Source organism: Miniopterus schreibersii (assembly GCF_964146895.1).
Source record: "Miniopterus schreibersii genome assembly, chromosome: X".
NCBI classification, from domain to species: domain Eukaryota; kingdom Metazoa; phylum Chordata; class Mammalia; order Chiroptera; family Miniopteridae; genus Miniopterus; species Miniopterus schreibersii.
In genome coordinates, this window is record NC_138104.1 from 10,973,127 (window position 1) to 10,996,529 (window position 23,403).

The following is a 23,403-nucleotide window of genomic DNA, read 5'->3' on the forward strand; positions in this document are numbered from 1 at the left end:
ATGATTCACCAGTGTCAAGGTATGTTGCCAAATGTTCTAATTTCAAATAGTGAGGGCATAAAGTGCTGAATGTGTGTGAATCCAAGTAACCTTGATACTTTACAATGAGCAGTTTGTCAGTTAAGAATGTCACTCAAGAATGTCACTTAAATCCACATGAGTCTGTCAGCATAAAAGACTACCTACATAGGTAACAGGCTACATACATTTCTAACCCACAGCCAGGAAAGCGGGTGAGAATATATATTTTTTCAATATAACCCTTCAGCTCTCTTAAACAAAGCATTTATCATCTTCTCAGTGGTAGATTTATGCAAAGAGTAGTATGTGTCATTTCATATACAGTGACAAATTTAAATTTAAATACGTATGGTATTACACAAGGCAACAATGACCATGGAAAAACATAAAACTAGCTAAGCAATTAAAGCTAGTACCTTGAACACATCTAAAGTGGCTATTTATAGGAATGATATCTTGAACATGCTGTTCCTTCCCGTGCAACTGGATTATTAACCTAGGAAACAGAAGAATGCATCAACGAATAGCTACTGAAAAATCCAAACATTTAACAACAAAATACACGGCTGTGTTACACAAATCCAGTCTGTATTGATTGGGCTTGCTGTATCTTGTTCCCTGGATCTGAGCATCATGACAGCTAGATATTGCTCCAGGTCTAAAAGCTATTAGTGGTGATCAATATCTGAATACCCACACTGTTCTACGTCATAAAGAACACAGAACAGTCTACATCATAAGAACAGCTTACAATCTTAAGATGGTGAAACAAAGAGTATGCATACCAGAGTGAAGAACTAATAGCTAGGTGTGAACTCCACGAGGGCAGGGACTGTGGCCGTCTTTTTACCACAGTATTTCTAGCACCTAGCACAGTGCCTGGCACTTAGCAACCGCTCAAGTTTGTTGAATGAAGGAATTAGAAATTTCATAAAACAGCTTTCCAATTATATCCCCATGGCTTTTACCAAAGAATGGTTCTATCTCTTCAAACAAGTATACAGGTTCATAGAGGACTAAGAGGAGGTGCCCAGCCAGCTGGATCGCTCAAAATAACCCCAGTAACCAACAAGGTAGCAGGTATCACCAGACTGCCTTTACATCCCTTGTTTTTTACTCTGGTTTCCAACTTCATGTTGGTAGTTCTAGGTAAACATGACTAAAAAACTTGGGCTCCGAGTATAAAATGTGAGATTTCTAAATTCCTATGTACTCCTGAAATATTAATTTTCATTTACTAATTATCCGTTGCCGCCCAGAATCAAGGTATAAACTACCGCGGTAAATGGCCATTCTGAACACATTCCCGCTTCCCCCAAATCTAGCACTCTTCAGGGGGTTCTTTTTGCCAGGAATACTCTTATTCCTGAGACTCACCTCAAATATCACCTCCTGTGTGAAACTTCCCCGCAACACCCCCAAGCAGAGCCAGAGACCTTGTCCCCTTTGCATGGCCCTGTAATATAGCATTTATGGACTCCACTATAGTTCTATTTATTTCCCAAGATGATGTGAGCTCCTTGAAAGCAGGGACCCTATCGTATTCACTTTTGTCTCCTGCCTAATACATAAATATTGGCTGAATAAACAAACTAGATTAAGCTATAAACATAAGTGAATTTCTAAATATAACTGTTAAACACCTGACATTAAAAATGTCACTGTTTTGAAGGGTTTGATTTCTATTTTACCTTTTGGGGAGCTTGTTTTAGTTTTATGAATTTTTTCAAATGTGTTAACTTTTAAGAAGATAACCTGGGGAAATAAATTGCTTAGATAGAACTAAGAAAAATAAACTACGGGAAAGAAGCTGTTTTTCTGCTCTGATCCTAATTTGCAGGGATTTGTATTTTAAGGTGACTAGGGGAATATAGGAGCCTTTCAACCTGCAAAGTTCATGAGTCGAGAAGAGTCCTATAAACCCAGATGGAGACCAGAAACTACATAAAGGCTGACAAAGCAAGAGTCAAGGAAGAAGAACTTAGTTTGAGGAAAATGAACACATACCAATATAATCTCAAAGTAACCAGACTAGAAATGGTGTTAAACATTAGCAGTAAAGCTTCAACTGGAATGTACTGTTAAAAATGATCACAAAACAGGCAACACTGATGGACCTTGAAGGAATTATGCTAAGTAAAATAAATCAGATAAGAGCAAGACAAATATTGTATGATGTCAACAAAACCAAACAAAAACCAAACTCATAGACATAGAAAACAGCTTGGCGGTCCTCAGAGGTAGGGGGTAGGAGGTGGGCAAAATGGGTGAAGGTGGTAAAAAGATACAAAATTCCAGTTATAAAATAAGTAAGTCATGGGGTTGTATGTTACAGCCCCAAAGCTTATTTTTAAAAAATTGTAACTATGTGTGGTGATCATTTCTCAACATATACAAATATTTAATCTTTATGTTGTACACCTGAAACTAACATAATGTTGTATGTTAATTATGTATGTTTAAAAAAAAAAAAAGCAACTCCCCCCCCAACCAAAGAAAGCCCATCAGAAATCAAAGATAAACTGGGAATTTAAGTCAATTCCACAAATATTTATTGAATATCTATGTGTTAATCACTAAATTGCATCAAGACAGTAGAGCTAAGCATAATCTTAAAAATGCTGCCTAACCATTCCTTTTAGAATAGAAAGATGAAAAATAATAGGCACATGGCAAAACAACGGAAATCAGAATTTGGTAGTTGTCAAGCAGAACAGAGACAAACTATAAATGTGGATTCAGCACTATCTCTAGGAAACAATAGGTTGCATCATAATCTGTTTTCCTTGAAAAAAATGTTAGTGTTTTATTCCATTTCCAAAAACCTTATTTTTAACTGTAATGTTAGTCTCTCGTGTAAATTTCTCCATGGTTGACAGCAGTAACTAAAGGACGAGATTAAAATAGGCTTCGAGTTCTAGGACAAAAAGGCCTAAAGTAAAAAAATCCTGGACACCCAATTCAGAGAAGGAACCCAAGAGATAAGAATTTGAGGATTGCCCGGCCAGGCGTGGCTCAGCGGTTGAGCATCGACCTAGGATCCAGGAGATCGGGGTTCGATTCCCGGTCAGGGCACAAGCCCGGGGTGTGGGCTAGGCAGCCGATCAATGACTCTCTGATCATTGATGTTTATATCTCTCTCTCTCCCCCTCCTTTCCTCTCTCTGAAATAAATAAAGATATGTTTAAAAAAAAAAGAGAGAATTTGAGGATTATAGATGGTATGATAGTATTAGGTGTCTTTAATAAATGATTTTTAAAGAAACTTCTCAGACGATATAATTCTGAGATACGTTACATGGGTTTAAATCTTGACTATGCTACCTCCTAACTGTGAGTGACTTAACATCTCTGTGCCTCAATTTCTCAATCTATGAAAAGGTAAAGATGATGAAAATATTACCATTTCACAGTACTGCTCACATGACGGTTAAATGAATTCATGAGAAGTGCTTAGAATAGTACCTGGCACAGATCAAGCCATTAAGTGTTAGTTGTTGCTGTATCCCCATAACTTATACAGATATGGAACACAAGAATTTGATTTTATGTGGGAAAGACACAAATAGTCAGGAGAGCTACCACTGCAAATTTAAAAGTTCTAGCACAAGAGCTCAGAGTGAAACATTTACCTCAAGGCTAGTTGCTCACTCCCTTATTAGCTGAATAGAGTTCCAAACCTATGGAATGAAGGGACCAGATCCTAGGCTGTGATGATCTCAACAACGTAGCTATTTTATTTAATCTTCATAATTTTATTTTTACATAAGAGGAAACCAAGGCACAAAAAATTTACTGGTTTGCCCAAGGGTCACATCTCTCCACCCTTTTCGCCTTTGGAAGTGGCAGCGGTGGTCCCCTTTTTAATTCACATTTCTGTTAAACTGACTTTTATTAAATTGGTCTTCCTGAGTTTGATGAAATTTGGGAAAAATAATATAAGCTTCCTATATCAACAGAGCTGACCAAGTAGGACCTAGGAAAGAGCTACTTCACAGAGCCAGTTGGTGTCCAGTTAAGGTGGCACCAAGTCTCAGAAAAGGGCAGAATAGGTCAGTGGGAATTTCTTCTGTATAATTAGACAGCACAGATACAGATTGAGTCTGGATAGTCTAAAAGTGGGGACTGAGAAAAACTTTTTAGGCAGAATACAATGTTGGGCAATGGCAGGACTTAAGTGATCAACAATTTTTAAACTCTAATGTCAGGAAACCTGTGAACAACCAAGAGACGTGGCTTAAGCACACAGGGATAGATAGGGACCTATGAAATGTAATGGTCACCATAGATATTTTTAAGATGAGGCACTAGTGGCAAAGGAGAGAAATCAGCAGCTATAGTGATAGCTTATCAAAATAATCATTTGATCCGTCAGTCAAGAGTATTTACTGAGCTCCAACATGCAGGGCAGAGTGGAAGGTAACCCACTGATAAAAAGCCAAATGTCATTTATATTTCTGCACATTTCATTACCTTTTCTAACAGTCAAGTCAATAAATGAGGCACTTATTGGGCTACACTAAACCATTACTGAATTAATGAATATGCCTTCTAGCAAGTGGGAGCGGGTGGGGAGACTGGAGGAACCAGTTGAATGGGGTTAAGAAAAGGCACTTCTGTCAAGGTTAACAATGAAGGGATTCTAGAGCACTTTTACTTTTTGTAAACCACTTTCACATTTATTATTCTTTCAGTTCCAACTCCAAAAGCTATTAAGGTAAGCAATTAAAATGTTTTTATTTAACTGATGAGGGCACTAAGGCCCGGCGAGTTTTATTGACTTGCCCAAGGTTACACAACACTTGTCAGTTGCAGGGGCAGGAACTAAGAAACCAGGCTTCCTGCTTCCCTGCCCACTGAGTCCTTCCACTCACCGAGCCGCCCGGCCAGGAGCCATCCAGCGGCTGGGCAGTCCGGGGCCAGGCCCCGCGGGCAGAGCCCTCGGGCTTCACACCTGGCCCTGAACCTGTTGCCCGCGCGGCCTCGGTGGGAGGAGGGCGGTCAGCTCCTCCGGGCTGGGCTGGGCTTGGGCGGTCGGGGCAGGCTACCGTCCGCCGCGGCAATCGGGCGTTACTTACTCATATTGCCCGTTCCTCTGGGCGAGGGTCAGGGTGCAGGGCTCCCGGGCAGGACCCCTCAGCTCCACACCCTCCACAGTATGCGGGCTTAAGTCAAGGGTCTACACTCGAAACGCCGCCACCGAGGGGCGGCGCGGGGTGGAGGGAGGCTGCCGCCCCTTGGCCCGCCCACCCCGGTACCGGAGGCTCGGCCCCCTCCCCCGCCCGGCTCGGCTCGGCTCGGCCTCCGGGCCTAACGGCTCCGGCTCCCCGCCTCAGCCGCGGTCCTCACCGCCTCGGTCCCTCCGACCCCAGGCCCCTCCCGGCGCGGCCTCCCCTCCCCCTTCCCTGAGGCGGATACTGCGAGGGGCTGGGCTCCGGCTGGAAGCGGCGGCTCCATCCGGGCGGCCTCCGGGCTCGGCCGGGCTGCGGACTGCGGGCGGATCCGACGACGCTGCCTCCCGCGTCCTGCCACCCACGCTCCTCAGCGGCGCGACGGTTGGGAAAAGCTCCGCGCCGCGCGCCGGGAGCCGGGAGCCGGGAGCCGAGAGCCTGGCCCGAGAGAGAGCGTCGCCTCGCTTCCCCGCCAGTTTTCCAGGCCGCCACAGAGCCCGCCCCCTGCGGCCAAACTGCGGAACTGCAGCGAGAGCCCCGACGGAGCCGGGCGTCTCCACCACGTCCAGCAAACGATGCATTCTACAGGCTGCCCTTGACAACAGAATTGTTCCGGGGGGCTCTGCAGATCGCCCCAGAAGCAAAACATAGTCATACCTATGAGGGAACACAAAGGTGTTGGGCCAACAGAACCCACATCATTCATTCAAAATATCCTTACCTCAGTTACAGTGCACGATGCTGGTTATCCTTACCTTTCAGATGCTCCTTCCTCGCCTTCCTCTTACTCCTCCCACCCCATACCGGAAGAATCCCCAAAGCTCGGACCTTTGCGCCCCTTCCAGACGACCTCTAGACAGACAACAACCAACTAACTATATATCCCTGGCCCTGACCCCTTGCCTAATATACCCCATTGTTACCCCAACACTGCGTCACAAAACTAACTCATCATAATTGCGCCCAGCCAACCAGGCTTGAAACTTCAAAGCCATATGCCTTCTTCCTCTCTCTGTATCCAATCAGTCAACAAACACTGTTAATATTTCCTTTGGAATTACGTTTAGACTCCGTGTTTTCTCTCTATTCGCACCACCATCACTTTATTGTAAGCCCTTGCGATAAATCTCTCCTTTGACCATTTTACTGTTGACAGTCATAAGAATATTATTCTCAGAGGAATGCTTCCATTGTGATTCATCTGCTCAAGAATCTACAATGGACTATATATCGAGACTGATTTTAAACCTATAGTAATTTAGATAGTGTGGTATAGAGGTAAATAGACCAGGGGAACAGAATATAGAGCCCCAATACAGATCCCACATATATGGAAGCTGATATGCAGCATGTGACATTTGAAATCAGTGGGGGGAAATGGATTATCTACTAAATGGTGCTGGGACTATTGATCATCCACATGGAAAATTATAAAATTAGATCCCTACCTCACACCACGGGGGGGGGGGGTCAACTCCAGGTAGATTAAAGATCTCAATGTGAAAAGCAGATCTTTAAAACCTTCAGAAGAAAACAGAACATCTTTACAACCTTGGAATAGTGAAATAAAAATGATTACTTAAGATATTAAAAAGCACAAACAATAGGGGAATTGGTTGAAAAATTTAACTATATTACGCTTCAAAATATATGCATTCCAAGACAACATAAACATGTTAAAAGCCAAGCCACGGACTGGGAGAAGATGTTTTCAATACATATAACTGACAAAGGATAACCTTTGTTCTCCATTTCCAGCTGTTATCACCTTTAAGACTTCCTCTTCCACAATTCTCTTCAGCTCACTCAGCTTAGACACACTGCTCCTTGCTATTCCTAGGACTTAGCAGGCACAATCTTGTCTCAGGGCCTTTGCACTTGCTGTTTACCCTGCCTGCACTTTTACTCCCTTTAGGTCTTTGCTCAAATGTCACTTTCTCAGTGAGGCTTTCCTAGACAATTTTAAAATTGCAGTTCAACGATCTCTTTTTCCTATCCCATGCACACATTCTCCCTTTCCCTCTTCCCTGTTTATATTCCTCCAGAGGATTTATCACTTATCCATTATTCTATTTTACTTATTAATTTTGTTTATTGTTTCCCTTCTCCCACTAGAATGTAAGTTCCATGAGAGCAAGCATTTTTGCCTCTTTTGTTCATTGCTTCATTCCCAGTGTCTAGAACAGTTCCTGTAATGAAGTAGATGCTAGAAAAACATAGATTAAATGAATTAATGAATATCTAGAATATGTAAGAAATATATACAAGGAAATCCAAGTGGCCAGTAAAGACATGAAAGGATGCTTCCCTTCATTACTCTTCAGGAAAACTGAAAATTAAAACCATGAGATACCATTTCACAACCATTGGTTTGGCAAAAATTAAAATTCAGACAACACCAAGTGTTGTTGAAGATGTAGAACAGATAGAACTCTGGTGACTGTGAGAAGGAGTATAAGTTCATAGAACTGCTATGAAAAGGAATTTGACATGATATAATAAAATTGTTTACATAACACACTTCAACCCAGAAATTCCATTTCCAGCTATAGACCTGGGCAAAATTCTACACTTTGTGCACAAGGAGGCATGTAAAAGAATGTTCATTGCAGAATTATTTGCAATCTCAGAAAAAAAAATGGAAGGAAATTAAATGTCCATCAGTAGGTGAATGGATAAGTAAATCAGAGTATTCATGAAGCTGATTATTATTCTAAAATTAAAATGAATAACAAACTATATGTATTAACAGAGTTAGATCTAAAAAAATAGTGTTGAGCAAAAAGAGAAAATCACAAAACATGTACAGTATACCATTTATATGAAGTCTGAAAATATAGCATGTTGCTTATAGATATAATAGTAAAATTAAATAAAACATGAAAGAGTAGGTCCCAGCTGGGTAGCTCAGTGGGTTAGAGTCGTCCCCATATGCCAAGGTTGCGGGTTTGATCCCTGGTCAGGGCACATACAGGAATCAACCAATGATGCACAAATAAGTGGAACAACAAATTGATGACTCTCTCTCCCTCTCATCAATAAAAAAAAACATGAAAGGGCATAATCATCACCAAATACAAAAGAGGGAGAGTCCTGAGACTGGAGAGGATCATACTGGGAATATCACCTATACAGTATCTATAATATTTATTTTTTTTAAACACAATCTGAAAGTGGATGTTGCAAGATTTGATAGGATTGAGTGATTACTACCTACATGTATTGGTTACGTTATTTCCTGTCCTTTCCTGCATTTTCAATTGTTTGCAATCAATGGAAATGAAAAACAAAGAGAGAATATGTAGGAGAGAGCCAGTAGTGTCAAATGCTGAAAACAGGACAAGGAAAGGGGCCGAGAGGCTTTCTTCAGATGTGTCAAGGAGTTCACTGCAGACCACGGAGCAAGTGGTTTCAATAAGTGGTGAGGGCGGAAACAAGGTGACAGACAACTGCGAAGGGACTGTATCATGAGGAAATGCGGATGAGAGGCCATGTATTGCAGAGGTTTGAAAATAAAAAGGAGTGAAATAAAATTTTAATTAAATTAGCTAGAAGGGTGAAGCAGAAACATTTGGGAAAACTTGAAGCCACTTTAAAGCAAAGGGGAAGGAGTCAGTGAAGAGGGGCACGGTTAAGATACTTCATGAGGGAAGCAGAAAGGTTGCAAGAAAACCCCTCCATAATTAGGAAGGGCAAGGATCCAAGGTGGAGATGGAGGCATCAATCTTAGAGACGATGGCTCCTCCTGCTCCAAGTCTACAGTATCCCCAGCACCTAAAACAGTACCCCACATATAGTGGGGCTCTCAAATATTTGTTGTAAAGAATAGGAGGTTGTGCCCTTGCCGGGTGGCTCAGTTGGTTAGAGCGTCACCCCGATAGGCCAAGGTTGCGGATTCGATCCCCGGTCAGGGCACAGACAAGAACCAACCAATGAATGTGTAACTAAGCCGAGCAATAAATCACTGTTTCTCTCTCTCCCTCCCTTCCTTTCTCTCTCTAAAATCAATAAATAAAAATGAACAAAGAAAAGGAGGTTGTGAAGAAATTGAGGTGAGGACACTAAAAACTGTGGTGTCTCACGGGGAGATGATGATTTTCTCAAAAAAAGTAATAAGTGGATGTTGTAATAACAAAAATAATCCCTAGTCCTGGTGGCTAACGTTGAATACTCATGTGGCAGACTTTCCTCATGGCCTTGCATACATACTTCCATTTAATTCTCACTCAATCTCTATAAAGTACTAATATTGTTTCAATTTTAAAGATGAGAAAACTAAGACTCAGGGAGATTTAGCAGCCTGCCCATTAACTAGTAATTGGCAGAAAAACATCAACGTGAGAGAGACACAGGGATTGGTTGCCCCCCACCTGCGCCCGGACCAGGGGCAGGGAACCTGCGACCCAGGTACATGCCCTTGGCTGGGAATCAAACCCCAGTCCAAGGGCCAACGCTCTAATCACTGAGCCAGGACCAAAGCCTGAGCTTTTTAACCAACACATTTTGCCGCTCATTCAGTATTAATAATAACAACAGCAAGTGTTTATTTAGAACCTTCCTGTGCCTGGTTACTATGGTACCTGCTTTACCTGAATTATCACATTTAATCTCATGAAATTGCAGTTGAGAGTAGCTGAGGGTTTGAGAAGTTAAATAAGGCAGAGAAGGAAGGAAGGCACTTGCAGAGCGATAGCGAATGCAGAACAGTTAATAAGGGGTTTTAGAGCAGCAGAGAGAACCTGATTGGAAGCAGATGGCGTGCCTTTTTTTTTTTTAAGCTTCACCCAAGGATATTTTTTCCGTTGCTTTTCAGAGAGAGTGGAAGGGAGAAAGAGAGAGAAACATCTGATGTGAGAGAGGCACATCAGATTGGTTGCCTCCCGCATAAGTTGGGGCCAGGGACCCAGCCTGCAACCGAGGTACATGCCCTTGACTGGAATTGAACCCAGAACCCTTCAGTCCGAGGGCCAAAGCTCTAACCACTGAGAAACCGGGCCAGGCGGCATGACTTTCTATAGTGATCCAAACCAGCACGCGACTGTAACTTTCTTTGGAGATGCTTGGCAGACAGAAAGCAGGAGTAGGCAAAATATCCCAAGAAGGTGCATGAGGCTTGGGGATTAGCATAGCAAGCACAGCAGAAGGTGATGGAGTGAGGGAGTCTAAAGCGGTGTTTAGGATGCATTGAAATAGCTAGCCCTAGAGGCAAAGTTGGGTGAAGGTGTGAATCCCCTCACAATAGGGCCAGCAGAGGGGACAAAGGCAAACTCGAGGAATTTAATCATTTCCCTAGGCCTGATCCTGTGGCAAATTGTCCTATCTCCCTTGGGGGGATCGTTTTGGGAACTATGCTTACTTATGTGCTTCTGTATGTGTGAAGTCATTTTTGTACGTTGGGTAAAATCACTTTTTCGATTCACAACCGCCCTTCTGACTCACCTGTGGTTGTTAATGATGTAACTGTTTAACTAGTCATTCAGGTTTGAAACTTCAGGTTTATCCACAAACCCTGCTTCTGACCTATGATATCCCATAACTCAAGCTTTGTCAATTCTACAGTAAATTCCTCAATGTATAGCTCTGAGCATTCTCACCTATCAGATGGCATTTTGCCTTAACTGAAGAAAGGTCCTGTGCCCCATACTTGTATTTACATAAAAGAGACATCAATGCAAAGAGTTAAATGGCCATTAAACAAAATTCAAATAAATGAAACTCTAGCTTCAAGGAAACACAAGCCTCTCCACCTTCATCAACACTCACACACACACACACACACACACACACACACACACACACACAATTAAATGGGTGCCCAGTGCCTGTCTTTATCCATTAAAACAATTATAACTAAGTGCTTGGGGTTTATGGGCTTTTTAGAGACAAAATAAAAAAATTGAGATCTGAAAAAGAGACTAAAAAATTCTAAAAGAAAAGGAAAACTCAAAATAATAACAATTTAAATAAATGGTTACAAAATATAACATTTATATCAAGTTCATTAATTATTAAATTTTTTGTTTATTTAAAAATCTCTTGTCTTTGAAAACAATTTTTAGATTGGATCTTCTCATCTCCCAAGAATTTCCAAGTATGCATAATGATTATAGAGAAATCACAGCCATTATCAAGTAAATTAGTTAGGCACAAATAATTTCAAGAGCAAACTTACAAAAACCCTTTCAAAAATTTACAGGAAAAATATAAATATTTTTAATGCAGGATTTAGATGCATTTTAATATAATGCTGGCTGAAGCTTTCACGAGTACGAAGAGTGTTGGGCCTGCAAATGCAAAAACAGGCCTGCCTAACACAGATGAGGCTGGGGACGAAGATTTCGCATAGGTGAGTCAGCAGCCAGAGGCTGGAAAGCTGACCAGGCAGAGGTATAAATGATTCATTGATTTTTAAATCACCGCTAGTTGAAAAGCCTTGCTTTTCATATGCACAAGTCCAACACAGATATTTTCCATACAGAGGATCACAAAGAAGAGCTCATCTTTATTTACACATTTCCATTTATGTTTTTCATTCCTTATAGAATTTGGGGTGAGAAAGGCTCATTAGATGGTGACAGGCACCTTCCCTTTGCTATTTTATTTCTGCCCTGGCTAGTTTCTTAATTCCCTTTGTCCTATTTCATTCTCCTAGCCCAGGCTCTCCTGTCTGCTTAGCGAATTCCATAGCCAGGTCTGGCATTGCCTAGGCCTACTTTTCTCAGAAACTAGAGATATGAACTGAAAGAATGTGGAGTTTGCCTGGCATTTAAGGCTCCAAGGAGTCTGTCCTGAACAAACCTTTTCAGAGTTACCTCCCAAGGCCATTCTTCACGAATCTTACGCTCTAGCCAACATTTCTCTTAGAAATTGAACATGGGCAGCGGTTAGTGGCAATCAGAGGGGTGTACTCATGACTCAGCTACGTTGTTGACCATGCAGCTGAGTAATGCTAACTTGCCATCTTGGTCTTGACCTTTATAGATTGTTAAATTTTCAAAAAACTGGTCATACGTTGTTTAGTATATATCTACAAAGAATCAAAGACATGCTGATGTTGAAACATAGGTGATAAAAATGATGAAAATTCTACAAATTCTCAAGGTGATACTCATCAGACCCATAAACTGCATTTATCTGATCAAAATTCTTACAGAGCACGTACAGATTCCTCTAGTACTTTGAAAATCCTAAAAGAGAAAGTAGTTATGGCTAAATTCAACTCAGTTTTTTTGCTTATTGGGAATAAAAATTATCCACATCTGCCAAGTAAAACCATCTCTCTAATCTCATTATTTAGAAATTTAGAAACAAAACACAGAAATTATTAAAGTAAGCAAGCTGATATTTTTAAAGCACAAAATTCAAAAATACCCACCAGACCTTGAAAACAGTTTTTGTCTATTTGTGACATTTAATCTACACTGTGAAGGATCCAGAGGGACAATCCATGAAGATTAGCTGAGCTCCCTTCTACCCTCAACACTGTGATCCTTCTCGAGGCAGGCAGTGACCCATGAGGCTGGTCTCACCTCTATTGCAAGTGTCACAAGTGAAGGGCAGAACACACTCTTGGTTTTTAGGTTGTTTTCTTGTTTTCTGTCTCAGTCCAGGGTATAAGACAGAAAAACTTAGGGAAGATGCTTGCTGGGCAAGACGTGTTAGGTTACTCACCCCATCCCTCCACCCTAATAGGTAAGAGCCTCCCAAATGAGAAGGAGGAGGCAAGTAGGAAAAGAGAACTTAGAAGCTGGGTTCTTGTGGTCATGATGAGGGGAAGAAGCATTGGGTGACAGTAAGGACTGTGCCATTAGAGGCCTGATGAGGAGTTGGCCACCTTAATGGATAGCAGCAAGGAGGGATGACAGGGTGACTGTATATCTCAGGGAAGGCCAGCGCAGAATATATTAAGAGTCCAAGAAGTGGACACCTCCTTCCCACCACTACTATTTTAATCTTACATAAACTCTGGAGTTCAAAATCAATACTAGGACCATGAAGCAGGGAGATGATGACCCTAAATCTGATTGAGTTTAATCATGAACACACACATACACACACACACACACACACAACATTGCGTGGATGAATCTAGATTGTTTTCTGCTCTCAGGAAGAATGTTGAAATGAAACCCATATATAGGCAGTGCAATTTTCAGAACCTTGTCTGTCTTGCTGGGTTTGGCTGTATCCCTAGCACTTAGCATAGTAATTATTCAATAGGTATCTGTGGAATGTATAACTATCCCTTAGAGAAGATAGTGTATGATTTAGAATTTTCCTGAGGGTGTTAAGCACCAAAGCAAGTTGGGAGATGCTACTCTAATCAATTTGACTGTTTAATTTCTTGATCGCATGCTTCTTATACTTACTTCCACCCTGTTAACGCTGTCTTTTCCCCCAACCTCCTCTGCAACTGTACCTGCTGGAATCCTTGCTCTTCTTCAATGCTCACCTCAAATGATCCTCTGTGAAACTTTTCTCTTGTCACCTCTCAGCTGGAAAAGAATGCTACCTCTTCTGAACAACAGTGTCTCTGTGTACCTCTATATAGAACTTCTTGGGAGTTCTCAAGGTCAGTTTGTTTAGTTATCACATTGTTACAGAGGGCCTAAGCACATGACAGCCCTGATCATTCTAATCTCCACTCCCCCACGATCTCCTCAGGGCTTCATAGTTATGCTTTTGAAAGTAAACATAAAACATTTATTTATATTTTCCTATAGTATGTCTATATTTTCCTTCTTTCAATGCGCATACAATACATATGCACAGTTGGACAAGTGATTATAAAGTGAATGCCCATGTAACCTTCACCCAGGCCAAGAAATAGAACACTGTTAGCATTTTGGAAATCACCCTCAAACCAGGTGCCTCTCTCTCTAACCACCCCTCATCCCCCCAACCAGAACTAAACCAGGGCTGATATTGAGCCAGGATACTCTGATGAGGTATAAAACTTCTGTCTGTTTGCATTGGTCAAGACTTTCATACTGATTGTTAAAATTTTTGAAGATCATCGTATAGGACATAACCACCATCTTGACTTGTGATAATCATCTAATTGTTTTTCTTTAGAGTTTTATCACTTGTGAATGCAGCCATAGATACTGTTACCTGTTTTTGAACTTTATGTGAATGGCACCATACAGTATGCACTCCTTTATTTCTTGTTTATTTCAGCCAATATTATGTCATGTATGTAGTTGTATATAGCTGCCATTTTTATTGATGTGTAATATTTCATCATATGAATATATCACAGTTCATTCATTCTCCTGTTGATGGACATTTGGGTGGCTTCCTCTGTTTGGCTATAATAAACAAAAGCTGCTATGAACATTCTTGTGCATAGCTTTTGGTGCATGTACGAGTTCTTTTCTCTAGGGTATATTATCCTAGTGGAATTAGTCAAAAGTATTGCTTGTTGGGCCCTAGTCAGTTTTGCTCAGTGGTTAGAGCGATGGCCCATGGACTGAAGGGTCCCAGGTTTGATTCAGGCCAAAGGCACATATCTTTGTTGTAGGCTCCATCCCAGGCCTGGGTCGGGGTGCATGCGGGAGGCAACCAATTGATGTCTCTCTCTCTCACAATGATGTTTCTCTCTCTCTCCCTTCCACTCTCTCTGAAAAGCAATGGAACGAATATCCTCAGGGGAGGATTAATAAAATAAAATAAAAAGTATTGCATGTGGGGCTCTCCAGAAGCAAAAGCAAAGACAGAGTGTTGAATACAGATGCTTATTAGGGACCAACACTTGTGAATGTAAGGCACAGAAAGTACAGTTGTGCAGAGGGAGAGGATGATCTGTGATACAAATCTGACAGCTTGGGTCAACGTGGAGCTGGAACAGGTAGTACCCATCGATGTGTTCTACAGCAGGCCTTGCTCATTTCCACTCCTACCTTGCTCATTTGCCTTAGGAACAATATGACCTTGGGCAAACTCTGCAGCTAAGGCAGACCCTCAAGGAGCTGGTAGCTGGAAGCTATTTATTTTTTTAAAATTTATCTTTTTTTTTTTTTTAGCTTAATGTTAGCTTTTATCATCTTGGGCCTTCTCCCCCACCCCTTTATGTTGAAAGTATTACAGATGTCCCCTTTTTGCCCCATTGAGCCCTTCTACCTCACCCCCACCCCCCACCCCAGGCCTTCCCCACATTCCTGTATCTGTGCAGAGTGGCCTTCCTTGAAGGAGAATCTGGGTGGCACATCTCTGTGTCTCTACCACAATAGGATACATATGTATTTGGCTCTAGTAAATAATGCCAAACTGGTTTTCAAAGTGGTTGTGCAATTTACACTCTTACGTGCACTGTTGAGAGTTCCCATTGCTTCTCATCCTCACCAACTGTTGGTACTGTTAATCCTTAAATTTTAAAAAAAAGGCCATTCTAGTGAATGTGTAGCAGTATCTCACTCTGGTTTTAATTTGCAGTTCCCTGATGACTATCAAGGTTAAACACCTTCTCATGTATTTATTGCTTTATGTCTTCTTTTTCCAACTTGTGTTTGTTTTGTCTTCCTTAGATAATGAGTCTCTTCCAGGCAGGGGTCAGCAAACACAGCCTGTTGCCCATTTCTGTATGCCCCTTAACCCAAGAATGGTTTTTACATTTTTAAGTTGTTGAAAAATCAAAAGAGGAACACTATTTCATTATAGGAGATTCAAATTTTAGTGTCTATAAGTAAAGTCTTATTGGAACCTGGCCATGCTCATTGTGTTTACCTGTTGTCTACAGTTGCTCTCATGCTACAGCAGCAGAATTTAGTCATTGTGACAAAGACCTTACAATCTGCTAAGCCTGAGATATTTACTGCCTGGCCCTTTACAGAAAAAGTTTGCTGATCCCTGTTCTAGGTCACTGGTTCTGAAGTGCGGTCCTGGACCATCAGCATCAGCAGCACCTGGGAACTTGTTAGAAAGGTAATTCCCAGCCACCCCAAACCTATGGATTCAGAAACTCTGGGAGTGGGGCCAGCCATTTGTGATTTAACAAGCTCTCCAGGTGATGCTGATGTGTTAAAGCTTGAGACTCCTGATCTAGGCCCAGGACAAGGACCTAATCCATTTTCTTTGCAAATCATCATAGTCCTTTTTTTTTTTTTTTTAAAAAAAAGGTATCTTTATTGATTTCAGAGAGAGGAAGGGAGAGGGGGGGAGAGAGAGAGAGAAACATCAGTGATGAGAGTCATTGATCGGCTACCTCCTGCACGCCCCCTGCTGGGGATCGAGCCCATAACTCAGGTATGTGACCTGCCTGGAATCGAACCGAGATCTCCTGGATGCTAGGTCGATGCTCAACCGCTGAGCCACGCCCAGCTGGGGAAATCATCATTGTCCTTCATATCTTGTTCTACACGTAGTGGGTAAGTTGTAAAAGAGCCTTTAAAAGTGTTCTATAAATGTATTATTATGCATGTGAAATCTGGCTAAAATGGACACCTGGGGCAAAATTAATGAGGAAAAGTGGGAGAAACCACAGAGGACAACAAAAAATCGGAAGGGTATGTGTGGAGGGTGGAAGACCCAATGTATCTAGGGAGCCCAGCCCCTGGACCCCCTTCCCTCCACCTCATTTTGTGTAGCCTTTTAACAAAGATGAATCAGATATGGTCTCTGTCCTCAAGGAGGTCACAGTCTGAGTAGGGAAGTGTCCTGTTGTCCCTCTTCTCCCTCATTTACCGCCTTTCTTCAGAATTTACCTTTGAGGAATTGCAATTGCACCAAATTGCTGACCCTAATAAAGGAAAATGAACAGAGAAAATTAACTTGGCAAACGACAGTTTTACTTTATTCTCACTTTAGTTTAGGACTAACTTTCAGGGTGACTTTCTCCTATTCTGGCTTTTTCCTTGTCTCCCTCAGTCTGAAGCTCACTAACTGTGGGACCTTACATGAGTTATTTGGCCTCTCTAAATCTTTGTTTTCTGATATGTGAAGTAGGGATAACAATATTTATTTCATAAAATTACCAGGAGGATTAGCAATATCATATGTAAAGAATCTAGCACAGTGCCTGACACAATAGTGGGTGCTCAAGAAATGGGAGACATACACAAGCTACTACCATTACCTCTTCCTTCACGTACAGAACACTGAGGAAATACCACCTTTTAAAAAGATGCCACTGTTACAAATGTCTTGAAGAAGAATGGTGAGAAAGCCTACTGATATGAACTGAATGGTTACTATAGCTGTAAACAAGATACTGTTACCAGAATCTTTTGTACCAGTTTCTGAAGAACACTAATCAGTGGCATCACAATGTGGTTTTAAGTCATACTGTGATTTTGATGATAAATTTCAGATACAGGATCAGAGAAGAAACACCAAGCCCTTGACTTTGCCCCTATGACCTTTATAAAAGTATTCCATACCACCATTGTACTTGCATTCTGGTATCAACTCAACAAGTTTGTCTATGCAAAAATGACCATTGGATAACTTCTACAATATTCAGAGTCGGACAAAATGGATGTATTGTCCAGTAGACTAGGATTCATTTTGAGGTTCCCAAGTATGGCCCCGAGGTTCCTTATAAATTTTGCTTTGTTCTCCAACCTCAATGGAGTAGAGCAATTAAAGACCATTTCAAATGAAAAGACAATAAGGGGAAGTAGTAGCAGGTAGAGCAAGGTGTTGAGAAGGAACAGAACCCAGGTGACTCTTGTTTTTTTAATCATTTTTTATTTTCAATTACAGTTGACATACATTGTTATATTAGTTTTAGGTGTACATCCCAGCGAACAGACATTACATAACTTAATAAGCGATCACCCCAACAAAGCCTGCACCCATCTAGCACTACACTTAGTTATTAGAACATTATTGATTCTATTCCCTATGCTGTACTTTACACCCCCAGGACTATTCTGCAACAACCAATTTGTACTTCTTAATCCCTTCCAGGTGACCCTTGTTGAACAAAGTCTACAGATCATGAATTTTAGGCAGATTTGCAAATTAGGACAGCGCATGCTCTGTAAATAGCAGCTGTTGCCACAAGCCAAAGGGACATATTTACATGAATCCTGTCTCAAGGTCTATGGATCAAGGTTTGACCTTTCCAGCCAAACTCAAATACTTGGTAGCACTTTTGGCCATGTCATCTTGAAAAGAAAGGATCACATTATACATGGCAAATTGCCAACGTACAAATATGTTCTGTCCCCCAAATTAATTTCTAAATTCTTGTTTTGGAACTTGGAACACATGTTAGCACAGAAAAGGATGTGACTTTCCCAGATTTCCTCACAAAAGTGCATTTAGCCCACGATGTAACTGAAATACTATACATTGGCCATGAGAAATACAATGGAATGAAGTACCCTTGCAAGCAGGAACACATCAACACACAACAAATATTTCTTGAGCCTTCCCTTCGCAGCCCCAGGCAAGGAAAGGGGAATTCTATCTTCCCATAACTGCAGTTTGCTGGGGAAAAAAATTCTCCACTGCCCTTATCTGGAAGGGTCCTTATCAAGTCAAGTGGGTGCGTGCATTTCAGCATCCCTCTCTTTCAGTGTTTCTTGAACTTTACCACCAAATAACCCTTAATGACAGAGAAGATTGAACAGGTTAGTGGGGAAGGGGTAGAATGGCTACTGGAAGTCTCAAGCTTCTACTTGGAGAAACTTCAAACTGTGTAGGTCATTCCTTAACACATCTGTACATTTTAATAGAAAAAAAATGTGTTTAAAACAACCAGTTAAGTGAGTTAATTCCGCCCCACTTTTTTTTTTTTTTAATCCTCACTTGAGGATATTTTTTCCATTGCGTTTCAGAGAGAGTGGAAGGGAGAGAGAGAGAGAGAGAGAGAGAGAGAGAAACATCCATGTGGGAGAGACACATCGATCAGTTTTGAGGCTGGAATTGAACCCAAGACCCTTCAGTCCGAGGGCCGACGCTCTAACCATTGAGCCAAACTGGCTAGGGCCGGTCCCAGTTTTTTACTAGAGTTGATGCCCCAGAAATATGAACCATTTTTATATTGGTACTGCGTATACCTGTTGGATAGTACACATGTGTACTTCAGGATGAGAAACTAGGGCGTCGGGGGAAAATATAAAGTAAATGAGTTCTTTTACTTTTTTTCTTTTTTGCTCAACAACCCCTCCCCCCCAACAGACCTATCTGCCTGCTCTCGATGGACATGCACAACAGTGTGGTGATTGCAGGGGATCGAGTGTGGGTGGAGGTGGAAGAGGGTTATAGGGGGGATAAAAGGTCATGGGGACAAAATAAAATAAAGAAAAAATAAAGTAAATGAGAGCATAATGAAAGTAAAATCGGAGCAAAGCTAGCTAGCGCCACCAGCCTCGCCTTTCCCCTATCAGAGACACATTCCCTCAGTTACCAGGGTCTTGCTCTTTGCCTCTTTTTCTCTGTTTAAAACCAGTCCCCCCAACAGGATCTCACACTAAGGGTGTAAATGACTAATAATAGCTAAACTGTCACAAGATTTTTCAATATTAAGAGTCGCAATTTTTAAACAAAAAGGAATTTAGAGTATTATCCCCAGGAAAAAGGTATATATGGGGGGGGCAATTTTGTATCTTTCTGCTTTTTGCAGAATTCGCACTTGATTTCCAATCGGTAATTTATGAAGGTGTGTGGAGAGAAATTAATCATGACTTCTTTACCCTTTGGAAAGTATTTGCTTCATTTTGGAAATTGTAGGTTTTGGTGATTGTTTGCTATATGTTTTCTTATCTTTTGTCCCTGAAATTTAAAAACTAGGAGGTAAATCTTGCCCTTACTGATCAAAATAAAGGGCGAGGAGAAATAGAAATGATAATATTTAGTGATTGACATTTGCACACTGTTGCACCCTTTAGGAAATGCTTTTATATTCGTGATCGTGTATATTATTGGTATTGAATTGTTACTAAATAATAATGAATATACAAATAGAACACATGCCCCAAAATCACAGCAATTCAATCCAATGACTAATATTAGGTACTTACCATGAGTTGCCCAGGTTCTGTGGGGACCTTGACCTTGTCCCCAGGATTTTTACAATTCAGTAGTTATGGCAAAAGAAAGGCTCCGTGCACATTGGCTATGCGAGAGGTATGAGGTGAAAATCTGCACATACACGTAAAACCCAGGAGTCATGCTTTGCCCTGTAAGTGAAGGTTTGCAGCTGCAATGGAGACTCAAGGAGTGCTTTTCCTTCCAAGAATTCACGAGGTGGTAGTAGCACCCCCAACCCCCTCGGACCCGGGAGAGGGCAGATCCCGGGGGAGGGAGGGAGGGAGGGAGGGAAGGAGGAGGGGGTTCTGGGCTTTGCAAATGGTGAGAAAGACCTTCTGCAGTACAGTTACAGACGGAGGAAAAGTTCTTTGTGCGAGGAGGGGAAGGCACCTCGACGTACAAAGAGCAGATTTAAGGAAAAGAGGATTCCTTGTGCACACATCTGCGAGGGGAGCTCAGGCTGACTCTCGGGGGCGTGTGGGAGAGGAGATTTGCAGGAGGCTGGGGGCTGCGGGTTCCCGCCTCCACCCCAGTCCGCGCCCCACACTCAGGCAACAGTTGGTCGTGCGGGGCCAGCTCGGGCTCTGAGTGGGGAGGGGGAGTCTCGCGATCGTTGAGGGGGGGTGGAGGAAGGGGGGAGGGTGACGGGGGGGAGGCCATGACGTAGGGTGGGTGGACGGAAGTGGGGCAGGGTTGAGGGTTATTTAAAGAAGGGGGGCCGAGCGAAGGGGTTGGAAGCGGAGATTCCCCACCCCTGCTCCATCTAGCTCTTTCCAGCGCAGCCTGCGCCGCCGCCCAGGAGCCCTCGCCCCGTCCTCGCCTCTCTGCTTTTCCCGCTCCAACGCCATGGAGCAGGACAGCGCCGCAGTGGCAGCCACCGTGGCAGCCGCGGATGCGCCCGCCACCGCCGCGATCGTGGTCATTGAGGACGAGCCCGAGCCGTCCACCTCCACCGAGGAGGGAGCGGCCGCCGCGGCCGGCGAAGCCACCGTGGCCGCGGGGAAGGGCGAGCAGAAGGAGGTAGATCGGAAGGGGGTGTGTGTGGGGTGGAGAGATCGCGCGCCGGCCGCTCGCGGGGGGCCCCCAAAGCCCGACCCTTGGGCGCCGACAGGTACCCGCGAGCGCGGCGGGCATGGGGGCGGCGGGCGCGCGGGGCGGGGTGGGGGCGGCGAGCGGTCGGGCGGTCGCTCCCCTCCCCTCCCCCTTCGCTGCTCGCCGCCTGGAGGGCGGGGGCGGGGCTGAGCGCGGGCGCGGCGCGGGGTGCAGGGCGCCCGTTATCCCCGGGCTCGCGGCGCGGGGGCCCCTCGGCAGCCCCCAGCCCCCTTCCCATTCCCGGAACTGGGGGAGCGCGCGGGGTGGGGGATGGGGCCGTGCAGGAACCAGCCTCCGCCTCTCCCTCGGCTCTCGCTCCCTCTCCCCCTCTTCCCGTCGGCCTCTGCCTGGGAAATCTGGGCCCTTCAATCCCACACTCGCGCAGAAGGGGCTCCGCTGGGGCTTATTTTTCAAATTTTGAATTTCAAGGTGTCGATGGTTGGGAGGCAGAGGACGATCGGAGAGACTTTTGCTGCTCTGATTGGCAACGTCGGCCTTTTGGGTGGCAGGGGGGGAAAAAAACATCCCTTGTTCCTTGGGTCCCCGCCTGCTGAGACGGGGGTGTCACCCCAAGAAAAAGAGCTCTCCGCGCCGCACCCCCTCCCACCCCAGTTCAAACCCCAAACTGAGGAACTGCGGACGCTGGCTTAGGAAAATTTCCAACGTGTGCACCCTCACCCTCTCCTGCCCCGCCCCCGACGGTATAGTGTTTCACTCCAGGGCCACCCAAATGGTCCCCCAATCCGGCCCCAAGCCTTTCAGGCTTCTTCCTCTCTCTCCTAGTAGGCGCTGCGGGCTCCTGGACACAGGCAGGTTAAAAAAAAAAAATTTTTTTTTTAAACCAAGCTTCGCCAGGATGAGCTGCTGCTAACGTACATAAGGAGACTGCTCAGACACGTACTAAAGCCAAATCCAGAAAATATGCATTATCTCCATAAGGCATATTTCACGTGGATTGAGACATGCAAATAAAACTATGAAACGAATTGGAAAATTGAGACAAAAATAGGATGGGGCATAAGGATTTTTGACGTATAATAAAATTGCAGAATGCATAATTTATGGGTGGATTTTTTCCGTTTATGAATAGGCATTTCACAATGTAAAAAAAGGTAGGTAATTAAAATTATGCTTAAGAGGTTTCAAGTGGCTTTGTTTGAATCATTATATGAGACTGTACGACCAAATGAAAAGCTTTTGAGTGAAATTTACATGTTTTGCTGTGAATTAGAGTAATTTTAAATTCAGCAGCTGCTTAAGTGATATATTTTACTGTTACAAGGTTGACTAAACAGAAAGACAATTGTGCTAAATGAAAACCACAGAAAACATGACCCATTTTAAGATCCATGGATCAGTAAGACAATATTGATGATTAAAGCTGAGCCAAATACCAAGCGTCAGTATAAATCAAATGTTGGGAGATTCACAAACACATCTAGGTGTCTTTTAATCCCTGGACCCTACAAATGTAACTGCTAAATTGTCTTTTGTGTGACTGTAAAGGTGATTGAATTTCCATGTCGTATACATGTTTTTGAATTGTGAAAAGACTGGGAATCACTGAGTGGATACATATATATTCATGATCTCTGTAGCCTCATCAGAAAGTGCCTTAACAATAGTACCTCATCTGGCCGCTCAGCATGGGGAAATGAGGTGCTGCATGGCGGGAACTTTCTGGGTATCCGAAGTTCACTACTTTACTCATTACATCTTTTTAAAAATTTTTCCTTTAAAATTTAAATAGTACCAAAACATCTACCTAAGTTTTTTCATTTGTACCATTCCTTCAAATAAACTAATTTGGTAGTCCCCCCCCCAAAAAAAAAACCTAAATATGTTGCACACTACCTTCCTTGACTCCTTAAATGGCGTGCTAAAAGTGCAGATTAACCTTTTCCTCGCGTCCATCAATTATTGTACTCTGACAGCGATACAAAGACATTTGAGGTCTAGGAGATTGTTTCCCCTCAATTAAGTAACCGCCTCTCAGACACTTCCAGTATTGTGCTGATTTTTCAATAATTTCTCAGTCTCCTCCCTCAATCGCCAGGCTGTTAGCTATCACTTTTTAAATGCTTCATCTATTTTCATTAGAAAATTTTATTTATGATAATGGATATAGATGTAACAAGACC

At 42.8% G+C, this 23,403-nt stretch overlaps 2 protein-coding genes across 10 annotated transcripts in view; one reads left to right on the forward strand and one right to left on the reverse strand.

Moving 5' to 3' along the window:
• The window catches only part of OCRL (OCRL inositol polyphosphate-5-phosphatase), a 47,019-nt gene extending 41,791 nt beyond the window's left edge, over positions 1-5,228 (reverse strand). Inside the window, exons 1-2 of one of the 2 annotated variants that reach the window (XM_081126680.1) lie at positions 5,099-5,228; positions 438-517 (exon numbers count right to left, since the gene is read on the reverse strand). The gene's annotated coding sequence lies outside the window, so the exon portion shown is untranslated. The remainder of the gene's footprint in view (positions 1-437; positions 518-5,098) is intronic. The other variant, XM_081126679.1, reaches the window with a different exon arrangement.
• A 15,363-nt stretch (positions 5,229-20,591) lies between these two features.
• SMARCA1 (SNF2 related chromatin remodeling ATPase 1) overlaps positions 20,592-23,403 on the forward strand; it is a 64,508-nt gene continuing 61,696 nt past the window's right edge. For 5 of the 8 annotated variants that reach the window (XM_081124952.1, XM_081124951.1, XM_081124949.1 and 2 more), the window contains exon 1: positions 20,810-21,190. In XM_081124952.1, coding sequence (XP_080981078.1) covers positions 21,017-21,190 — 174 coding nt within the window. In that variant the 5' untranslated portion in view covers positions 20,810-21,016. Of the gene's footprint in view, positions 21,191-23,403 lie in introns of all 8 variants that reach the window. The other 3 variants (XM_081124956.1, XM_081124954.1, XM_081124953.1) reach the window with 3 other exon arrangements.